This window comes from Mercenaria mercenaria, chromosome 14 (assembly GCF_021730395.1).
Source record: "Mercenaria mercenaria strain notata chromosome 14, MADL_Memer_1, whole genome shotgun sequence".
NCBI classification, from domain to species: domain Eukaryota; kingdom Metazoa; phylum Mollusca; class Bivalvia; order Venerida; family Veneridae; genus Mercenaria; species Mercenaria mercenaria.
The window spans coordinates 55,873,325-55,894,115 of record NC_069374.1 but is presented as its reverse complement, the minus strand read 5'-3'; the positions used below and the strand labels follow the sequence as shown (position 1 = coordinate 55,894,115).

Below are 20,791 nucleotides of genomic sequence, written 5' to 3'. Positions count from 1 at the left end.
AACGACATTTTCAATATGGTGGCCGATTAACCGGTTCGTTTTGATTTCATACAAAAAATTAACCGGTTTCAAAATTTTGAAATCGTCCCAGCCCTATTGGTAAGTGGGGAGAGGGGCAAATTATTTGAAGTCAGCAAACTTAACCACCCGGCTACGGAGGTCCCTGAATAAGGCAGTCCCCAGAAAATATCTCCAATATTAACATAAGCCTAACAAAAATATACTTCTATCAAACTCCGAGTATATTATCATCTATGTAAAATTTACGATAACTCCATATCAGTTACCTAACTGCCGATTTCAATATTATTGAATGTTAGATTGTTTTCATTAGTTTCTAAGGGGAAAAAAAAATAGAAATGAGGTTGAAAATGAGTACCGTTGCTAGGCTATTGCAGTTTGCCAGTAGTATTTTAGACAGTACACAGGGACATTCCCCTATGACTCAGCTAGACAACAATGGTCTATCTTACCTGAACTTTATATATTATCAGTACTAAACTATCAAAAGAAAGTCTTAGCTCTTTTTTCAGTTCATGTTGCTAGGTCTAACCAGTTTTCTTACCTGTGTTTTAGACAGAGTTGGTACAGAACTGGCCCAGAGAGCTTTCCTCCGTGCAGCAGTCTCAATATCCCACATAGATATCTCATTGTTGCCCTGTACTGCTGATATCACCCAGGACTGTTCTTTAGGATGGGCAAGCAGTCTCCTTACACGGGATCCTGAAAATAACATAACAGAGTATGAATACCTTGAAAATGTAAACAGTTGCATTCTTAACTTCATCACTAGTCAATGAAGACTTTAATACAACAAGAGGACCATGATGGTCCTGAATTGCTCACCTGCCCCCACATGAACTGAGTATGACATCGTTTTTTCTATTATTTGACATAGTGACCTAGTTTTTGAGCTCATGTGACCAACTTCTGAACTTGACCTAGATATCATCAAGATAAAAATTCTGACCAATTTTCATGAAGATCCATTGAAAAATATGGCCTCTAGAGAGGTCACAAGGTTTTTCTATTATTTGACATAATAACCTAGTTTTTGAAGGCATGTGACCCAGTTTTGTACTTGACCTAGATATCATCAAGGTGAACATTCTCACCAATTTTCATAAAGATCTCATGAAAAATATGGCCTTTAGAGAGGTCACAAGGTTTTTCTATTTTTAGACGTACTGACCTAGTTTTGACCGCATGTGACCCAGTTTCGAACCTGACCTAGATATCATAAAGGTGAACATTCTCACCAATTTTCATGAAGATCCATTGAAAAATATGGCCTCTAGAGAGGTCAAAAGGTCTTTCTATGTTTAGACCTAGTGACCTAGTTTTTGATCGCAGCTGACCCGGTTTCAAACTTGACCTAGATATCATCAAGATGAACATTCAGACCAACTTTCATACAGATCCCATGAAAACTATGGCCTCTAGAGTGGTCACAAGGTTTTTCTATTATTTGACCTACTAGCCTAGTTTTTGACCGCATGTGACCCAGTTTCAAACTTGACCTAGATATTATCAAGATGAACATTCTCACCAATTTTCATGCAGATCCCATGAAAAATATGGCCTCTACAGAGGTCACAAGGTTTTTCTTTTATTTGACTTCTGACCTAGTTTTGGATCGCACGTGACCCAGTTTCGAACTTGACCTACATATCATCAAGATGAACATTCTGACCAATTTACATACAGATCCCATGAAAAATATGACCTCCAGAGAGGTCACAAGGTTTTTCTATTATTTGACCTAATGATCTAGTTCTGGACCGCACATGACCCAGTTTCAAACCTGACTTAGATATCGTCAAGGTGGACACTCTGACCAATTTTCATGAAGATCCCATGAAAAATATGGCCTCTAGGGAGGTCGCAAGAATTTTCTATTTTTAGACCTACTGACCTAGTTTTGGATCGCAGTTGACCCAATTTCGAACTTGACCTAGATATCATAAAGAAGAACATTCTGACCAATTTTCATGCAGATCCCATGAAAAATATGGCCTCTACAGAGGTCACAAGGTTTTTCTATTATTTGACCTACTGACCTAGTTTTGGATCGGATGTGACCCAGTTTCAAATTTGACTTAAATATCATCAAGATGAACATTCTGACCAATTTTCATGCAGATCCCATGAAAAATATGACCTCTAGAGAAGTCACAAGGATTTTCTATTATTTGAGCTACTGACCTAGTTTTTGACCACAGTTGACCCGGTTTCAAACTTGACCTAGATATCATCAAGATGAACATTCTGATCAATTTTCATACAGATCCAATGAAAAATACGGCCTCTACATAGGTCACAAGGTTTTTCTATTATTTGACCTACTGACCTAGTTTTGGACCGGACGTGACCCAGTTTCGAACTTGACCTAGATATCATCAAGATGAACATTCTGACCAATTTTCATGCAGATCACATGAAAAATATGACCTCCAGATAGGTCACAAGGCTTTTCTATTATTTGAGCTACTGACCTAGTTTTTAAAGGCACGTCACCCAGTTTCGAACTTGACCTAGATATCATCAAGGTGAACATTCAGACCAACTTTCATCAAGATCTTGTGAAAAATATGGCCACTAGAGAGGTCACAAGGTTTTTCTATTTTTAGACCTACTGACCTAGTTTTTGAAGGCACGTGACCCAGTTTCGAACTTGACCTAGATATCATCAAGATGAACATTCTGACCAATTTTCATAAAGATCCCATTAAAAATGTGACCTCTGGAGTGGTCACAAGCAAAAGTTTACAGACGCACGGACGGACGACGGACGCAGCGCGATCACAAAAGCTCACCTTGACACTTTGTGACAGGTGAGCTAAAAATTAAAGCAATGAAGAAAAGGTGTACTGTGTGCCATCAGAAGCCCTCTTTTAATTTAGCTGCTTCCATGCCAGTTGCCTTATTAATATCAATATTCTTGCTGGCAGTATACAATTTTTACAATCGTCATTTAAGTGGCCTTTCCATAGTTTGTGCTATATGACCAGTCTATCTGTTTGCTGTGCCAATAAGTCAAAAATGAGATAATAAAACTGAGAAAATCAATGTCTGACATCATGTAATAAGACACCCGTTAAATGACTTGCTATTGTTGACAGTATAATATTTACCTGCTGGGTGAACTATAGATGTTATAGGGAGCTGAAATCTCAGGTCCCAACATATATGTGTACCACTGCTTGTACCTATACCTAACCAACACTGAGACTGGTGCACAGCAAATGATGTGATCAAACCTAAAATCAAAAAAAATGTATTCAAATGCAGCATAGGAGACACTTTAAAATACATTTTCACAAAACAGAAATTCCACCTCCAAATTTCACCATTTTTCTAGTGACAAAGGAAATGACTGATACCCACTGACCACCATATTTGTACCCCAGTAAAGGTCATATCTTTTTCTTTTATTCAGGTACCATAAATATGCCAGGTTTTAAATAATTGCTTTCCATCTCAACTTTGACTTGTATAACAATAGATAAGCTACCAAAATATCATTTATTTTCACTAGTACAGTACAACAGATGGTATACATGTATATACAGTACAAATTTATAAAAGAAGGAGATCAATAACTAGCCTGATTAGTTTTATCAGATTCTCATGTTCAAGAGGTGTTTCTATATAAAGAAGCAATTTATTATCAGACTGATAGAAAGGCAAAACCCAACAGTTTATTTTAGCATCTATTTCTCTAGCATCCGGGTTCACTCAAGCAATTTGTGTGATCCCCTGTTCTTTTCATTACACTGTCTATAATTAGACTGCCTGAAACTTTTGATACTAAGTTTTTTATCCTTCTTGCAACTTCAACTAGTCAGTGTACTAATGAATATATCATATATGATCATATATAAAAGAGAAACTTTATATATCTTGACACATAAACAAGGCAGTTGTTAGTTTTAAGGTATCTTATCAACATTACCAAAATTAAAATAGATTTAAGCATATAATTAACTGTGATATATGATGTAATAATGTATACAAACCTGTTTTGGGATCATTTTTCAGGACCCAGGCAAGGTCTGGTGATCTTAGATCCCAGCCAACTAGATGACCATTGACTGTGGCATATGCTAAAACTGACTGGTGACCTGTAACAGTAAATTATAAAGGACATTTGTTCATTTTTCAGCAGAAGATCAAAAAAATCATTTATTGAATAAATACTAGATGCACTTTTTTCAAACAAATTTTACCTATTTTGTAGTTTCATACACCACTGAAATTTTTACTGACATAGTTCACTGTTAAGTTGCAATACTTTACAAGATTACATGAAAAACATTATTTTTATATGTCTGTTTGATACCCATAGTTATAATAAAATGAGGACTTTCAAGCAAGACATGTTCCACTTTTGGAGTCAGTTTAACTCAATTAGCACTGAAACACCATTGTATTTGGACTGGGCCAAGAAATTATTCATGAATAAAAACTAACATTTCATCAACATTTTCTGTCAACTTGGTGAAGAAAACTAGTTGGTCAATGCCCATAAAGATCTAGAATACTTAATTACAAGAGGCTATTTACCTACCTACTCAAGAATAGAATAGATCAAAACAGAACAGAACTTTATTTTAGACTTGCACATACGTGCATGGTCTTCCATTTTTCAGGTTTCCTTAATACCCCAGTCACACATACGGCGTAGATAGCTAAGTCTAGCCAGGGATTGAAACGTAGTAATTCGTATCAATCTGTACCTGAGCCGTACCTTAAAGTAGTAATCCGTATCAATCCGTACTGCTCAGGTACGGATTGATACAGATTACTACGGTTCTATCTGTGGCTAGACGTAGCAATCCGCGCTGTATTTGTGACTGGGGCATTTGTAGATCTTGAATTCAATCAATATGTTACTTATTTCCTGAAAGTTTTTTATTCCATTTGCCTCTTGAATAAAAACAAATCCGTTACAAAGTACTACTACTTAGGCTAAGCTTTTGCAACTTTTTTTGCTCCTACTTGTCACCATTAAATAAAATCAAATTGACAGATAACTGTTTTAAAATACTGTAATAAATGTTCAAATTCAATGTGAAATTTTAAAATGTCAATAATGTCAGCTATACCTGTATCAAAATGTGCCATGTCAACAACATGTCCTTGACTTTGCACATTGACCGTATGACTGTCTAGTAAACTAGCTTTCCCAGATTCCAGTCTGAAATGAAAATATTAAAGTGAGTCTGCTGGCTTGTTTTGTTTGGTTTTAAGTCAAAATGACAATGCATACGGCAACTCTACAGCTTCTGAATCACTAGTCTAGGAAGATCCAGGCCACCTCTGAACTTAATTTATGGCATTGGCATGCAAATGGGTAAAAACACATGGCTACATAATTGAAAGAATACCACATCACATTTGTTTTAAAATGCACAGCAGTCATTCAATGTCAGTAAATTTAACAACTCTGCCTCTCCCCACTAATATATGAGCAGTGCCATGAGAAAACCAACATAGTGGCTTTGCGACCAGCATGGATCCAGACCAGCCTGCGCATCCGTGCAGTCTGGTCAGGATCCATGCTGTTCGCTAACGGATTCTCTAATTGCAATAGACTTTGAAAGCGAACAGCATGGATCCTGAACAGACTGCACGGATGCGCAGGCTGGTCTGGATCCATGCTGGTCGCAAAGCCCACTATGTTGGTTTTCTCATGGCACGGCTCATATAATTAAAGTAAGTGCAAAATATCTGAATACACATCTAGCTTCTTTGTATGTGTTTGTATTTCAGTTGTCATATGTCCAGAAAATATAACCAATTCACTTTTCTGCAGTACATCTACAACTTTTCAGTTTTTTTCATTAAACTGATGGATTTGTCTACTTACTCATAAACATTAATTGTTCCCTTGTCTGTTGATGCTGCAAACTGATGTGAACCTTCAAAGAATGTTACATGTTTCACCTGGCCCTCTGAAACAGAACAAATTTATAACTTATATTAAAGGGGAGGCTAGTCCGACATGTGGCATAATTATCACTTTCATTTTCCTTTCAATTAAAGAGCAAAATATTTGAGCCGTGCCATGGGAAAACCAACATAGTGGCTTAGCGACCAGCATGGATCCAGACCAGCCTGGGCATCCGCGCAGTCTGGTCAGGACCCATGCTGTTCGCTAACAGTTTCTCTAATAGCAATAGGCTTTGAAAGCGAACAGCATGGATCCTGACCAGACTGCGCCGTTGCACAGGCTGGTCTGGATCCATGCTGGTCGCAAAGCCACTATGTTGGTTTTCTCATGGCATGGCTCATTTGAATACACTTCTCACTTTTTTCGTATGTATTTTCTATTTCAACTGTCACATGGCCAGAAAATATGTCGGAGCATCAGGGCAGGTAACTGGAGTCATAAACTGGGACTTCGGGGACACATACCTCTAATACCTATCAAAATATTACGTTTTGTTCACAGGTATCAATGGCTAAAACACATCAAAACTCAATGTATGTATCATTTAAGTCATTGTTTTCAGTTTAACGCCATTTTTCAGTATTATTTCAGTTATGTAATGTGGGCAGTTAACCTAACCAGTGTTACTAGATTCTGTACCAGTACAAAACTGTTCTCCGAAATAACTGCCAACTTCCCCACATGAATCAGAGGTGGAGGACAAATGATTTCAGACACAATGTTTTTTATCAAATTGTCGAGGAGAACATACGTCCCACAATGAGACTGAACTCACAACGCCCGTACATCTGTACATCTATATTCTCCCTATTGAGCTAAGCGGGTGGGTCTTTCAAGTCGATGTTTTAGGGCAAGGTATGAAGTACAGCTAAATTTCATTTATATCACATCAAAGATTTACTCCTTTCTTTTGTTGGGTTTAAGTTTTGGTACCTCTCCAGGCATCAACAGGCACCTGGGTAGAACCACTGACCTTTGGTAAGCCAGCTGGACAGCTGCTCACATGAAGAATTCTATTCACCAAGTCAGGTTTCAAACCCATATTGGTGAGGGGCAAGTGATTCTAAGTCATCAACATAAACCACATTCTAAGTCATCAACATAAACCACTTGCTCACGGAGGCAATGACATTAATTTTGTATTATGTCTGCTTTAAATAGTGACTATATACATAAACCTGAACTAATTTAACACATTTTAATTTATAGCTGGTCCTTTTTAATAAAACTCATATTCAATGATACTTATTCATTACAACAAAGGACAGGATTCATTTGTATTTTTGAGAATCACAGATGCCAGTTCTATTAGCCGACTGAACTATATACAAATTTAAAACTAGAAATGTGTCCATGGGACACAGATGCCCCCACTACATGACATTAGTCAGGGGCCAGAACTCCTACAATACTGAATGAATCCGGATGCGAAACCCCAGGTGCACAACTACACATGCTGACCAACATTCCTGTAAACTTTGGTGATTCTAGGTCAAATACTTTTGGGGCTATGCGCGATACAACATTAAAATGACCAATTTTTTACAAAGTCAGGGGCCATAACTCCTACATGACTGGATGAATCCGGATGCGAAACCCCAGGTGCACAACTACACATGCTGACCAACATGCCTGTAAAGTTTTGTGACTCTAGGTCATATACTTTTGGAGCTAGGCACGACACAACATTAAAATGACCAATTTTTACAAAGTCAGGGGCCATAACTTCTACATGACTGCATGAATCCGGACGTGAAACCCCAGGTGCACAACTACACATGCTGACCAACATTCCTGTAAACTTTGGTGATTCTAGGTCAAATACTTTTGGAGCTATGCGCGACACAACATTAAAATAACCAATTTTTTACTAAGTCAGGGGCCATAACTCCTACATGTCTGGATGAATCCGGACGCGAAACCCCAGGTGCACAACTACACATGCTGACCAACATGCCTGTAAAGTTTTGTGACTCTAGGTCATATACTTTTGGAGCTAGGCACGACACAACATTAAAATGACCAATTTTTACAAAGTCAGGGGCCATAACTTCTACATGACTGAATGAATCCGGACGCGAAACCCCAGGTGCACAACTACACATGCTGACCAACATTCCTGTAAAGTTTTGTGACTCTACGTCAAATACTTTCAGAGCTACATGCGACACAACATTTTCGGAAGGACGGACGGACAAGAGCAAATCTATATGCCCCCCCCCCCCCCAAAGTGGGGGCATAAAAACCTTTTTCAAACAAGTCAATGCAAGTACTCACCATGTTTCAGTGTTTGTTTTGATCTGTTTGCAATATTTTTACCCTCTAATCTTCCACACTCCCACAGCTTGACCAAACCATCATTGGAGCCTGTAGCAAAGAAGCTGTGATCATAACACACAGCAATCCTGAAACATACAAGTGTTGTGATCATAACACTCCGTAATCCTGAAACATACAATTGTGTTGTGATCATAACACTCAGCAATCCTGAAACATACAATTGTGTTGTGATCATAACTCACAGCAATCCTGAAACATACAATTGTGTTGTGATCATAACACTCCGTAATCCTGAAACATACAATTGTGTTGTGATCATAACTCACAGCAATCCTGAAACATACAATTGTGTTGTGATCATAACTCACAGCAATCCTGAAACATACAATTGTGTTGTGATCATAACTCACAGCAATCCTGAAACATACAATTGTGTTGTGATCATAACTCACAGCAATCCTGAAACATACAATTGTGTTGTGATCATAACACTCAGCAATCCTGAAACATACAATTATGTTGTGATCATAACTCACAGCAATCCTGAAACATACAAAACTGTTGTGATCATAACACTCCGTAATCCTGAAACATACAATTGTGTTGTGATCATAACACTCAGCAATCCTGAAACATACAATTGTGTTGTGATCATAACTCACAGCAATCCTGAAACATACAATTGTGTTGTGATCATAACACACAGCAATCCTGAAACATGTAACTGTGTTGTGGTTCCTAAATCTGGTGCATAAATTATGCTGTGATCATAACACAAAACAATCCTGAAACATATAACTGTGTTGTGATCCCTAAATCTGGAGCATAAATTATGCTGTGATCATAACAGTAATCCTGAAACATGTAACTGTGTTGTGGTCACAAATCTGGAGCATACACTAGAGATGCTTTTGAGAAAAGTGCATGTCTCCCACAACTGCCTAATCATCTAAATAGTAAGTCAGTCTGCGCTTTCTTGCACCCAAAATGTACCCTATACTACTTGTGCATGCGCTTTCTTGCACCCAAAACGTACCCTATACTACTAATAAAAGTAGTATAGGGTACGGTTTGGGTGCACGAAAGCGCATGCGCTCCGAGGATTTTTCGGTAATTCAAGGGCCATAATTCCAAAGTGCCTAGGCCGATTTGGCTAGTTATCGAACTTGGCCAAGGTCTTATAGTCAGACACATTTTGTTCAAGTTTGGCGAAGATCGGCTGAGAAATGTTTGACTTAGAGTGCGGACAAGCTTTGTGACAGACGGACACACAGACTGGAGTAAATCAATATGTCTCCCACACCACTGTGTGGTGGGAGACATAATTATGCTGTCATCATTATAGATAAACAGCAATCCTGAAACATACAACTGTATTGTGATCATCAAATCTGGAGCAAAAATATTATGTTGCGATCATAACAAACAGTAATTAGATGATCTTAATTGTAGGAATATGATATAATGATAGTAAAAAGCTGTAATCACAAAACCTATCAGTCTTGAAAAATACAACTAGATCATGATCACAACTCACACTAGTTTCAAAACATAATTACGTGATGATCACAACACTCATCAGTTTTGAAGCATATTATTATGCTGTGATCACAAAACAACTATTTGTAATCCTTACACACATCTGTACTAAAACATATGACAAGCAAATACCTTGTTACCTATTAAGTTTTCACATCTTTTTGTTACTTCTTGGAGTCAAAAAAGTGTATTATATTACGAGAAGGAGCATGAGTTTCAGGGGCGTAGCATTTTATGTTCAGACAGAGATATTGTTACCTGTTGACAGGCCCTCTATGTTCATGGAGATGAGCTACCAACTGGCCCCTGGGTTTCCAGTTACTAGGTGGGGGTCGACTGTCCCACAATATACCCTCTAACATATCCCTGGTAGCCAAGTCTGAGGAATATTGGGCCCTTCTCTTGTGAACGAGGGTTCTCAAGTCTAGCTTACAATTGGCGTAGCGAGCTGTAATGAACAATATTTTCAATGAGGTGGTGTTTAATGTCACTTTTCAGTTGTGTTTCAGGTATATAACACATGTCAGTTTACAGCAATTTGCTTGGTTTGTAACTAGTATAGAATACACTCTGACTGAATGGCTTGTCAGTTAACAGTCAAAATATTGCTCAAGGTCCACTTACTGGCTAGCCATCCAATAAGTGTTTTATTATATGACACCAGAAGTAAATTTTCATGTTTTTTCTCATCAAGTTTTGAAGGAGTCATGTGATAATTATTGTTATCTGAAATGTACATGGACATGTAACTGTCAACTTCCCCAAATAAAACGTAGCAGACCACAAGTAATGTTTGACTAAATTGAAAGAACTTTATTGTACATATTTGATTGTATAAGCAATCAACTTACTTTGTTGTGTCTGCCTTTCTCCCTTGATGGTTCCCGACCTGATAGAGCTATCAAGTGAGAGCCCGGAAACAGTGACCAGACTTCCTGTTGACGACGCCTGGGAACCAGTTGGTGTTGAAATTTTACGGTCACTGGTTTCCAGCTTCTGAGAGGCCTTAGACTTTGGAGATGAACTGAGGGATTTATCAGAAGAGTTGGAACCAAACATGCTCTTCCATTCTGGGTTCTGCAAACAAGAAATTTTTAAAGCAATTCTAGGGTTGAACAAAAAAGTTTCCAAACTTTCTTTAAACTGAACAAGCTCAACAGTGTTCCATTCAAAGATGAAATTTTACATACAGCATAACCTCAGTTTATAACGCCTCTGGAGAGCAAATACCTTCCTTCTTATTCTGAAGCATTATAAATTTGTGATATACTGGTAAATGAGTTTTACAGAGAAATGATGTTGGAATGATTTTTTCATACATCAGCGTCTTCCTCTCTTCAGTTTACTTGATAATTTTTTTCAAATACACGAAAATGAAAATGGTTCCTATAACAGAAATTTCAAAAATATTCTAAAATTCAGAATATTGAACCAGCAGGAAGACCCAAAAATATATGGAAATTATTTTGCCTTTTTATGCAAGAACATTTATGGTGAACGTATTTACCAGAATTTTGTTGCATGAAATTTTATACAGAAATCTGCTAATTTCAAGACAAAACAGAATTTATAAACACCTACCATGTTTTGTGTTTGTGCCTCTGGACCAGGTGATTTCTTTTTACTTCTCCTGAAAGAAAACAGGTTTCTTTTTCTAGGAATATTAGATCTATATACACATTTAGAATGAGGCTGATTACAAATATAAACTAGAATATCTTATGAAGCAAAGTCAGCAATAAACTTTGTCAAAAGAATTCAAAATTCTAAGAAAATGCTTAAAGCTTTATTCTGTGCATTTTGGTGAAATACAGAGGATGAGTGACAGGTTAACATTAATGTTTTATAGGCATGTTTAATGTGGTCAAGTTAGTTCCCATAACTTACCAACTTGACCATATTTAGAACAGTACCATTAGATTTCAGTGTTAAATAAGCTATCAGGGCAGATGTAAATGTAACCTACAGACCTCTTGAAATACTTGCCACTGTGTGAACAAGTCTAACTCTCAAATTACATTAAAACAAGAGCTCCGCCAAGCGAGGCAATATATGCCCGAGGGATTACATCATAAGATGGAAGCAAAATTTAAAGAACTTGACTGTTGTAGCCCAAAGATTGGAACAACAAAAGGAAAACTTCAAAAAACAAATCTAAGTCCACAAAAAAATATTCAAAGTCCACAAAAAAAATCCTTATCAAGGACAGGTATGTAGAAATACACCTAAAAATTAGAGGTACCATCCATGTTGTACCACAGAAAAGTGGTCTCGGTTTTTCCCTACGGCCAATAATAAAAAAGTTTCAAAATAAGCTATTTATAGTAACATAAAAGGGAACTAATTAAAAAAAAAATTATTGTAAGTGAACAAAAAAGAGATCTGTCAAATAAAAACAAGAGCACTGCAATGCAGAGCATTATACACAAAGAAAAGTCATATATGACCTTTGACCCTTAAGTGTGACCTTGAACTTGAAGCAAGTCATCTGGAACATGCGTGTTGTCTTGGTGTGGTGAACATTTCTGCCAAGTTTCTTTGAAATCTTTCCAGCAGTTCAAGAGTTACAGAGTGGACACGAAACAAACTGATATGACTTTTGACCCCTAAGTGTGACCTTGACCTTGAAGCGAGTTGTCCAGAACATGCGCTCTGCACGTTGTCTTGGTGTGATGAACATTTGTGTCAAGGGGTTCAAGAGTAACAGAGCGGACACAAAACAAACTGACATGACCTTTGACTCCTAAGTGTGACCTTGACCTTGAAGCAAGACATCCAAAACATGCGCTCTGGTCTTGGTGTGGTGAACATTTGTGTCAAGTTTCCTTGAAATCCTTCAAGGGGTTCAAGAGTTATAGAGCGGACAATAAATTGCTAACGGACAGACGGACGAACAGACGTTCCTACAAATGGACCTTTATTGGGTATTTCTTTTGTTAAAAAGTACCCAATATGCTACAAAAAGTACCCGATAAACACTACGGAATGAATAGAATTTACCGTTACCTATTGTTCTCTATACCCAACAAATGTTCATTCGTGGGCTCGGACAGACGGACGGACAGACGGACACCAGCGTCATAACATAATACATCCCTTCGGGTGTATAAAAAACTTACGTGCTTGGAGAGGTATGGTTTTCTGGTTTCCCATCTTTAAGTTTGTACAGGTCAGCATGTCTACGTGTTGGCATATAGCGGAGTGTATAAAGGTCTAATGAGCCTGTTTTTCTGCCCTCGGAATCACTGTTTGTGCTTGACTCAGCAGATCTATAATAATCAAACCCATTCGTTATTCAATTACTGTAGACAAGTAGAACAAAATAATAAACAGGTAATATGTTACTTTAAATATGATGTAATGAGAATTCTACACATCGCGGGTCGTGAGTTTGATCCCCGGGCAGGCCGTATGTTCTCTGTGATGATTTGATAAAAGACATTGTGTCTGTAATCTTTTGTCCTCCACCTCTGATTCATGTAGCGAAATTGGCAGATATTTGTGTAGAACTCGTTTGTACTGGTACAGAATCCAGAAACATAGGTTAGGCTACTTGCCTGCCAATACATAACCGAAATACTGTTGAAAAACGATGTTAAACCCAAAACAAACAAACAAATCACGAAAATTCAGCTGAAAATTTTATCTAATGGAAGATGAGCATTGCAATTTATTTTGACATTTTCTCAAATTGAAATGCATCTACATAGCTTTTAGACTAGAATGAAAAGGATTTATTATTCTAGGCTCTATACTTTTTGAGCTATGAGCATTACAAACAAAAAATCAACTATTTTGGCTATTTCAAGGGTCATGACTCTTTAATAAGAGCTAAGATTCTCAAGAAGAATGCCAAGTGTGCAAGGTCACATCACGATAAAGACTCCAGCAAGGTTTCGTGAATTTACATCTAATACTTTTTGAGCTAGGCACATAATTAGGTGAAAAAGTGCATTTTTTTTTACTATTTCAGGGGCCATAACTTTAACAAGAGGACCATGATGGTCCTGAATCGCTCACCTATCCCCACATGACCCAGTGTTGAACTGAGTATGACGTCGTTATTTCTATTATTTGACATAGTGACCTAGTTTTTGAGCACATGTGACCTAGATATCATCAAGATAAAAAATTCTGACCAATTTTCATGAAGATCCATTGAAAAATATGGCCTCTAGAGAGGTCACAAGGTTTTTCTATTATTTGACCTAATGACCTAGTTTTTGAAGGCACGTGACCCACTTTTAAACCTGACCTAGATATCATCAAGGTCAACATTCTCACCAATTTTCATGAAGATCTCGTGAAAAATATGGCCTCTAGAGAGGTCACAAGGTTTTCTATTTTTCGACCTACTGACCTATTTTTTCACCGCACGTGACCCAGTTACGAAACTGACCTAGATATCATCAAGCTGAACATTCTCACCAATTTTCATGAAGATCCATTGAGAAATATGGCCTCTAGAGAGGTCACAAGGTTTTTCTATTTTTAGACCTACTGACCTAGTTTTTGACCCCACCTGACCAAGTTTCAAACTTTACCTAGATATCATCAAGGTGAACATTCTGACCAATATTCATGAAGATCTCATGAAAAATATGGCCTCTAGAGAGGTCACAAGGTTTTTCTATTTTTAGATCTACTGACCTAGTTTTTAACCCCACGTGATCCAGTTTCGAACTTGATTTAGATATCATCAAGGTAAACATTCTGACTAATTTTCAAGAAGATCCATTGAAAAATATGGCCTCTAGAGAGGTCACAAGGTTTTTCTATTTTTAGACCTACTGACCTAGTTTTTGACCCCACCTGACCCAGTTTCAAACTTGACCTAGATATCATCAAGGTGAACATTCTGACCAATTTTCATGAAGATCCATTGAGAAATATGGCCTCTAGAGAGGTCACAAGGTTTTTCTATTTTTAGACCTACTGACCTAGTTTTTGAACCCACATGACCCAGTTTCGACCTTGACCTAGATATCATTAAGGTGAACATTCTGACCAATATTCATGAAGATCTCATGAAAAATATGGCCTCTAGAGAGGTCACAAGGTTTTTCTATTTTTAGATCTACTGACCTAGTTTTTAACCCCACGTGACCCAGTTTCGAACTTGACCTAGATATCATCAAGGTGAACATTCTGACCAATTTTCATGAAGATCCATTGAGAAATATGGCCTCTAGAGAGTTAACAAGGTTTTTCTATTTTTAGACCTAATGACCTAGTTTTTGACCCCACGTGACCCAGTTTCGAACTTGACCTAGATATCATCAAGGTGAACATTCTGACCAACTTTCATGAAGATCCATTGAAAATTATGGCCTCTAGAGAGGTCACAAGGTTTTTCTATTTTTAGACCTACTGACCTAGTTTTTGACGGCACGTGACCCAGTTTCGAACTTGACCTAGAATTTACCAAGATGAACATTCTGACCCATTTTCATAAAGATCCCATGAAAAATGTGACCTCTAGAGATGTCACATGGAAAAGTTTACGGACGGACGCACGGACGACGGACGACGGACACTGCGCGATCACAAAAGCTCACCTTGTCACTTTGTGACAGGTGAGCTAAAAATAGGGGTGGAGCCAGCCAAAATATTAGAGGTGTGCAAGTGTATATCATGATAAAGACTTATGCCAGTTTTTGACCATTTATATTAAATACTTTTTGAGCTAGGTGCGTCACAAGGTGAAAATGTACATTTTTGACTATTTCAGGGGCCATTACTCTAGAAATAGGGGGCGGACCCAAGTGAAAAATAGGAAGTGCACAAGTTCATATCATGATTAAGACTCATGCAAGGTTTCATGAATCTATATCAAATACTTTTTGAGCTAGGCATGTCACAAGGTGAAAATGTACATTTTTGACTATTTCAGGGGCCATTACTCTAGAAATAGGGGGCGGACCCAAGTGAAAAATAGGAAGTGCACAAGTTCATATCATGATTAAGACTCATGCAAGGTTTCATGAATCTATATCAAATACTTTTTGAGCTAGGCATGTCACAAGGTGAAAATGTGCATTTTTGACTATTTCAGGGGCCATAACTCTGAAAATAGGGGGCAGACCCAAATGAAAAATAGGAGGTGCGCAAGTTCATATTGTGATTAAGACTCATGCAAGGTTTCATGAATCTATATCAAATACTTCTTGAGCTAGGCGTGTCACAAGGTGAAAATGTGCATTTTTGACTATCTCAGGGGCCATAACTCTGAAAATAGTGGGCGAAGCCAGATGAAAAATAGGAAGTGCGCAAGTTCATATCATGATTAAGACTCATGCAAGGTTTCATGAATCTATATCAAATACTTCTTGAGCTAGGCGTGTCACAAGGTGAAAATGTGCATTTTTGACTATCTCAGGGGCCATAACTCTGAAAATAGGGGGCAGACCCAAATGAAAAATAGGAGGTGCGCAAGTTCATATCATGATTAAGACTCAAGCAAGGTTTCATGAATCTATATCAAATACTTTTTGAGGTAGGTATGTCACAAGGTGAAAATGTGCATTTTTGACTATTTCAGGGGCCATAACTCTGAAAATAGGGGGTAGACCCAAATGAAAAATAAGAGGTGCGCAAGTTCATATCATGATTAAGACTAGTGCAAGGTTTCATGAATCTATATCAAATACTTTTTGAGCTAGGCATGTCACAAATTAAAAATGTGCATTTTTGACTATTTCAGGGGCCATAACTCTGAAAATATGGGGCAGAGCCAGACAAAAAATAGGAGGTTCATGAGTTCATTTCATGATAAAGACTCATGCAAGGTTTCATCAATTTATATCAAATACTTTACGAGCTAGGCGCATCACGGACGGACGGGCAAGACCAAATCTATATACCCCCACCACTCATGAAGGGGAGGCACAAAAAAGTAAATATATTTACCCCGCTCTAGCTCTATGTAACTTCAGAATGAACTCTTTCATTGCCAGTATCTTATCCTCGTGGGACTCTGTACAGCCAAGAAATGACAACTTCTTGAATATCTGAAGAAAACAAGAGTGTGTATGATAGTTAAACAAGAGAACCATGATGGTCCTGAATCGCTCACCTGTCCCAACATGACCCAGTTTTGAACTGAGTATGACGTCGTTTTTATTTCTATTATTTGACATAGTGACCTAGTTTTTGAGCTCATGTGACCCAGTTTTGAACCTGACCTAGATATCATAAAGATGAACATTCAGACCAACTTTCATACAGATCCCATGAAAAATATGGCCTCTAGAGAGGTCACAAGGTTTTTTCATTATTTGACCTACTGACCTAGTTACTTATGGCACGTGACCCAGTTTCAAACTTGACCTAGATATCATCAAGATGAACATTCTGACCAACTTTCCTGAAGATCCATTCAAAAGTATGGCCTCTAGAGAGGTCACAAGGTTTTTCTATTTTTAGACCTACTGACCTAGTTTTTGACCACAGATGACCCAGTTTCAAACTTGACCTAGATATCATCAAGATGAACTTTCAGACCAACTTTCATACAGATCCCATGAAAAATATGGCCTCTAGAGAGGTCACAAGGTTTTTCTATTATTTGACCTACTGACCTAGTTTTTGAAGGCACATGACCCAGTTTCGAACTTGATCTAGATATCATCAAGGTGAACATTCTGACCAATTTTCATGAACATCTTGTGAAAAATATGGCCTCTAGAGAGGTCACAAGGTTTTCCTATTTTTAGACCTACTGACCTAGTTTTTAACCAGAGTTGACCCAGTTTCAAACTTGGCCTAGATATCATCAAGATGAACATTCTGACCAACCTTCATACAGATCCCATGAAAAATATGGCCTCTACAGAGGTCACAAGGTTTTTTTATTATTTGACCTACTGACCTAGTTATTGATGGCACGTGACCCAGTTTCGAACCTGACCTAGATATCATCAAGGTGAACATTCTGACCAATTTTCATGAAGATCCATTCAAAAGTATGACCTCTAGAGAGGTCACAAGGTTTTTCTATTTTTAGACCTAATGACCTAGTTTTTGACCGCAGCTGACCCAGTTTCGAACTTGACCTAGATATCATCAAGATGAACATTCAGACCAACTTTCATACAAATCCCATGAAAAATATGGCCTCTAGAGAGGTCACAAGGTTTTTCTATTATTTGACCTACTGACCTAGTTTTTAACGGCACGTGACCCAGTTTCGAACTTGACCTAGATATCATCAAGGTAAACATTCTGACCAATTTTCATGAAGATCTTTTGAAAAATATGGCCTCTAGAGAGGTCACAAGGTTTTTCTATTTTTAGACCTACTGACCTAGTTTTTGTCCGCACGTGACCCAGTTTCGAACTTGACCTAGATATCATCAAGATAAACATTCTGACCAACTTTCATAAAGATCCCATGAAAAATGTGATCTCTAGAGAGGTCACAAACAAAAGTTTACGCACGGACGCACGGACGGACGGACGGACGGACGCACGGACGACGGACGCTGCGTGATCACAAAAGCTCACACTGTCACTTTGTGACATGTGAGCTAAAAAGTAAAACATGACTTTCATAAGTATGGCTTGGCTCAAATAAAAGACATCAAACATTTTTTGAATATTTTGCTTTTATAAGATCACACAGGGCAATTATACAGGCACTTGTTTAATATAACAGCACCATCAGTTGAGGAATGTGGATGTTGCCTTTAACTCACACCCTGCTAAATTTTCATAATGAACTTTTCCATCTTTCAGTTTGGACATACTCATTAACTGTTAAAAGGAGTGCTTACCAGAAAGATACTGACTAAATGGTGAATAGTGCAGATCTTGATCAGACTGCACAAATGTGCTGGCTGATCATGATCTACACTGGTCACAAAGGCAGAACCAACATTGTCAAGCATGATAAGGGTTAAATACAAGGAATGAATAGAAGCTTAGAACTAGAAAATGCTTTTGTAAAAAAGCGCATGTCTCCCCCAATGCAAAGTCCTATAGGCAAGAAGTCAATAGGGGTCAGGAGCAAAAATCAAAGCGACACTGATGGTTGGCTGCAATAGGGATCATCTACTTGGCATGTCCAGTCATCCCGCTAAATTTCAACACTCTTGGCCTAGTGGTTCTCAAGTCACTGTTCAGGCTCCTGTGACCTTGACCTTTGATCAAGTGACCTCAAAATAAATAGGGGTCATCTACTCTGCATGTCCAATCATCCTATTAAGTTTCAACATTGTAGGTCAAGTGGTTCTCAAGTTATTTCCAAAAAATGATTTTACATGAACAGGCCACTGTGACCTTGACCATTAACAGACTGACCACAAAATCAATAGGGGTCATCTACTCTGCATGTTCAATCATCCTATGAAGTTTCAACATTCTGGGTCAAGTGGTTCTCAAGTTATTGATCAGAACTGGTTATCAATGTTCAGGCCCCTGTGACCTTGACCTTTAACGGAGTGGCCCCAAAAACAATAGGGGTCATTTACTCTGCATGAACAATCATCATATGAAGTTTCAACATTTTGGGTCGAGAGGTTCTCAAGTTATTGATTGGAAATGGTTTTCCATGTTCAGGCCCCTGTGACCTTGACCTGTAACAGAGTGACCCTAAAATCATTAGGGGTCATCTACTCTGCATGACCAATCATCCTATGAAGTTTCATCATTCTGGGTCAAGTGATTCTCAAGTTACTGACCGGAAATGGTTTTCAATGTTCGGGCCCCTGTGACCTTGACCTTTAATGGAGTGACCCCAAAATCGTTAGGGGTCATCTACCCTGCATGACCAATCATCCTATGAAGTTTCAACATTCTGGGTCAAGTGGTTCTCAAGTTATTGACCGGAAATGGTTTTCAATGTTCAGGCCCCTGTGACCTTGACCTTTAATGGAGTGACCCCAAAATCGATAGGGGTCATCTACTTTGCATGTACAATCATCCTATGAAGTTTCTACATTCTGGGTCAAGTGGTTCTCTAGTTATTGATCGGAAATGGTTTTCCATGTTCAGGCCCCTGTGACCTTGACCTTTGATGGAGTGACCCCAAAATCAACAGGGGTCAATTACTCTTTATGACCAATCATCCTATGAAATTTCAACATTCTGGGTCAAGTGGTTCTCTAGTTATTGATCGGAAATGGTTTTCAATGTTCAGGCCCCTGTGACCTTGACCTTTGACGGAGTGACCCCAAAATCAATAGGGGTCATCTACTCTTCATGACCAATCATCCTATGAAGTTTCAACATTCGGGGTCAAGTGGTTCTCTAGTTATTGATCGGAAATGGTTTTCAATGTTCAGGCCCCTGTGACCTTGACCTTTGACAGAGTGACCCCAAAAACAATAGGGGTCGTCTACTCCAGCAGCCCTACAAACCTATGAAGTTTGAAGGTTCTAGGTCAAATGGTTCTCCAGTTATTGCTCGGAAATGAAGTGTGACGTACGGACGGACGGACGGACGGACAGGGCAAAAACAATATGTCTCCTGGGGGAGACATAATTAATTAACCACTGTTATCTAAGTTATCTAACACAGATGTAATGTTATGCATATTTCAATGAAAACTAGAGCCAAGATATGATATTCTGAAAGAAGCATTATGCATAAAGTCAACCTAACAATATCTGTGACATGGAATCATCTGTTTTAGGCTGAACTGGTTAAATGATTATCAAACAACAACATTTTTCAAGTATCATGGGTAACTGCACAAATAATTTGGGTAGACTGGTTTGTCAAGCAAACAATTCATGTAAACTGATTCAACAGTCAAACTAGTCATTCTTGAAAATGCATCATGGGTAAAAAGTACCTGTGACATGGAATCATCCATCTCAGGGTAGGCAGGTTTGTGGCCTTGTCTGCTGATATCCCTCATGTAGTGGCGTTCTTGCAGAATAGCAAATATCCTCTCAACCATAGGAGACCGTAAAACATAGTCAAATACTGATCTTGGCACTGGTTCTTGTAGAGCATTTAACAGCAATACCTGCATTATAAGTTTGCTTTAAAATACTTTTTTCCCCCGCATCA

The 20,791-nt window shown here is 38.2% G+C and overlaps 1 protein-coding gene across 1 annotated transcript in view; it reads right to left on the bottom strand.

The window, feature by feature from the left end:
* Positions 1–20,791, bottom strand: part of LOC123527907 (phosphoinositide 3-kinase regulatory subunit 4-like) — a 56,748-nt gene that overhangs the window by 8,266 nt on the left and 27,691 nt on the right. Inside the window, exons 9-20 of the mRNA XM_053522642.1 lie at positions 20,571–20,747; positions 16,685–16,785; positions 12,895–13,044; positions 11,357–11,405; positions 10,627–10,852; positions 10,034–10,223; positions 8,234–8,361; positions 5,873–5,957; positions 5,109–5,200; positions 4,020–4,124; positions 3,135–3,260; positions 566–723 (exon numbers count right to left, since the gene is read on the bottom strand). Of these exons, the coding sequence (XP_053378617.1) occupies positions 566–723; positions 3,135–3,260; positions 4,020–4,124; positions 5,109–5,200; positions 5,873–5,957; positions 8,234–8,361; positions 10,034–10,223; positions 10,627–10,852; positions 11,357–11,405; positions 12,895–13,044; positions 16,685–16,785; positions 20,571–20,747 (1,587 nt within the window). The remainder of the gene's footprint in view (positions 1–565; positions 724–3,134; positions 3,261–4,019; positions 4,125–5,108; positions 5,201–5,872; positions 5,958–8,233; positions 8,362–10,033; positions 10,224–10,626; positions 10,853–11,356; positions 11,406–12,894; positions 13,045–16,684; positions 16,786–20,570; positions 20,748–20,791) is intronic.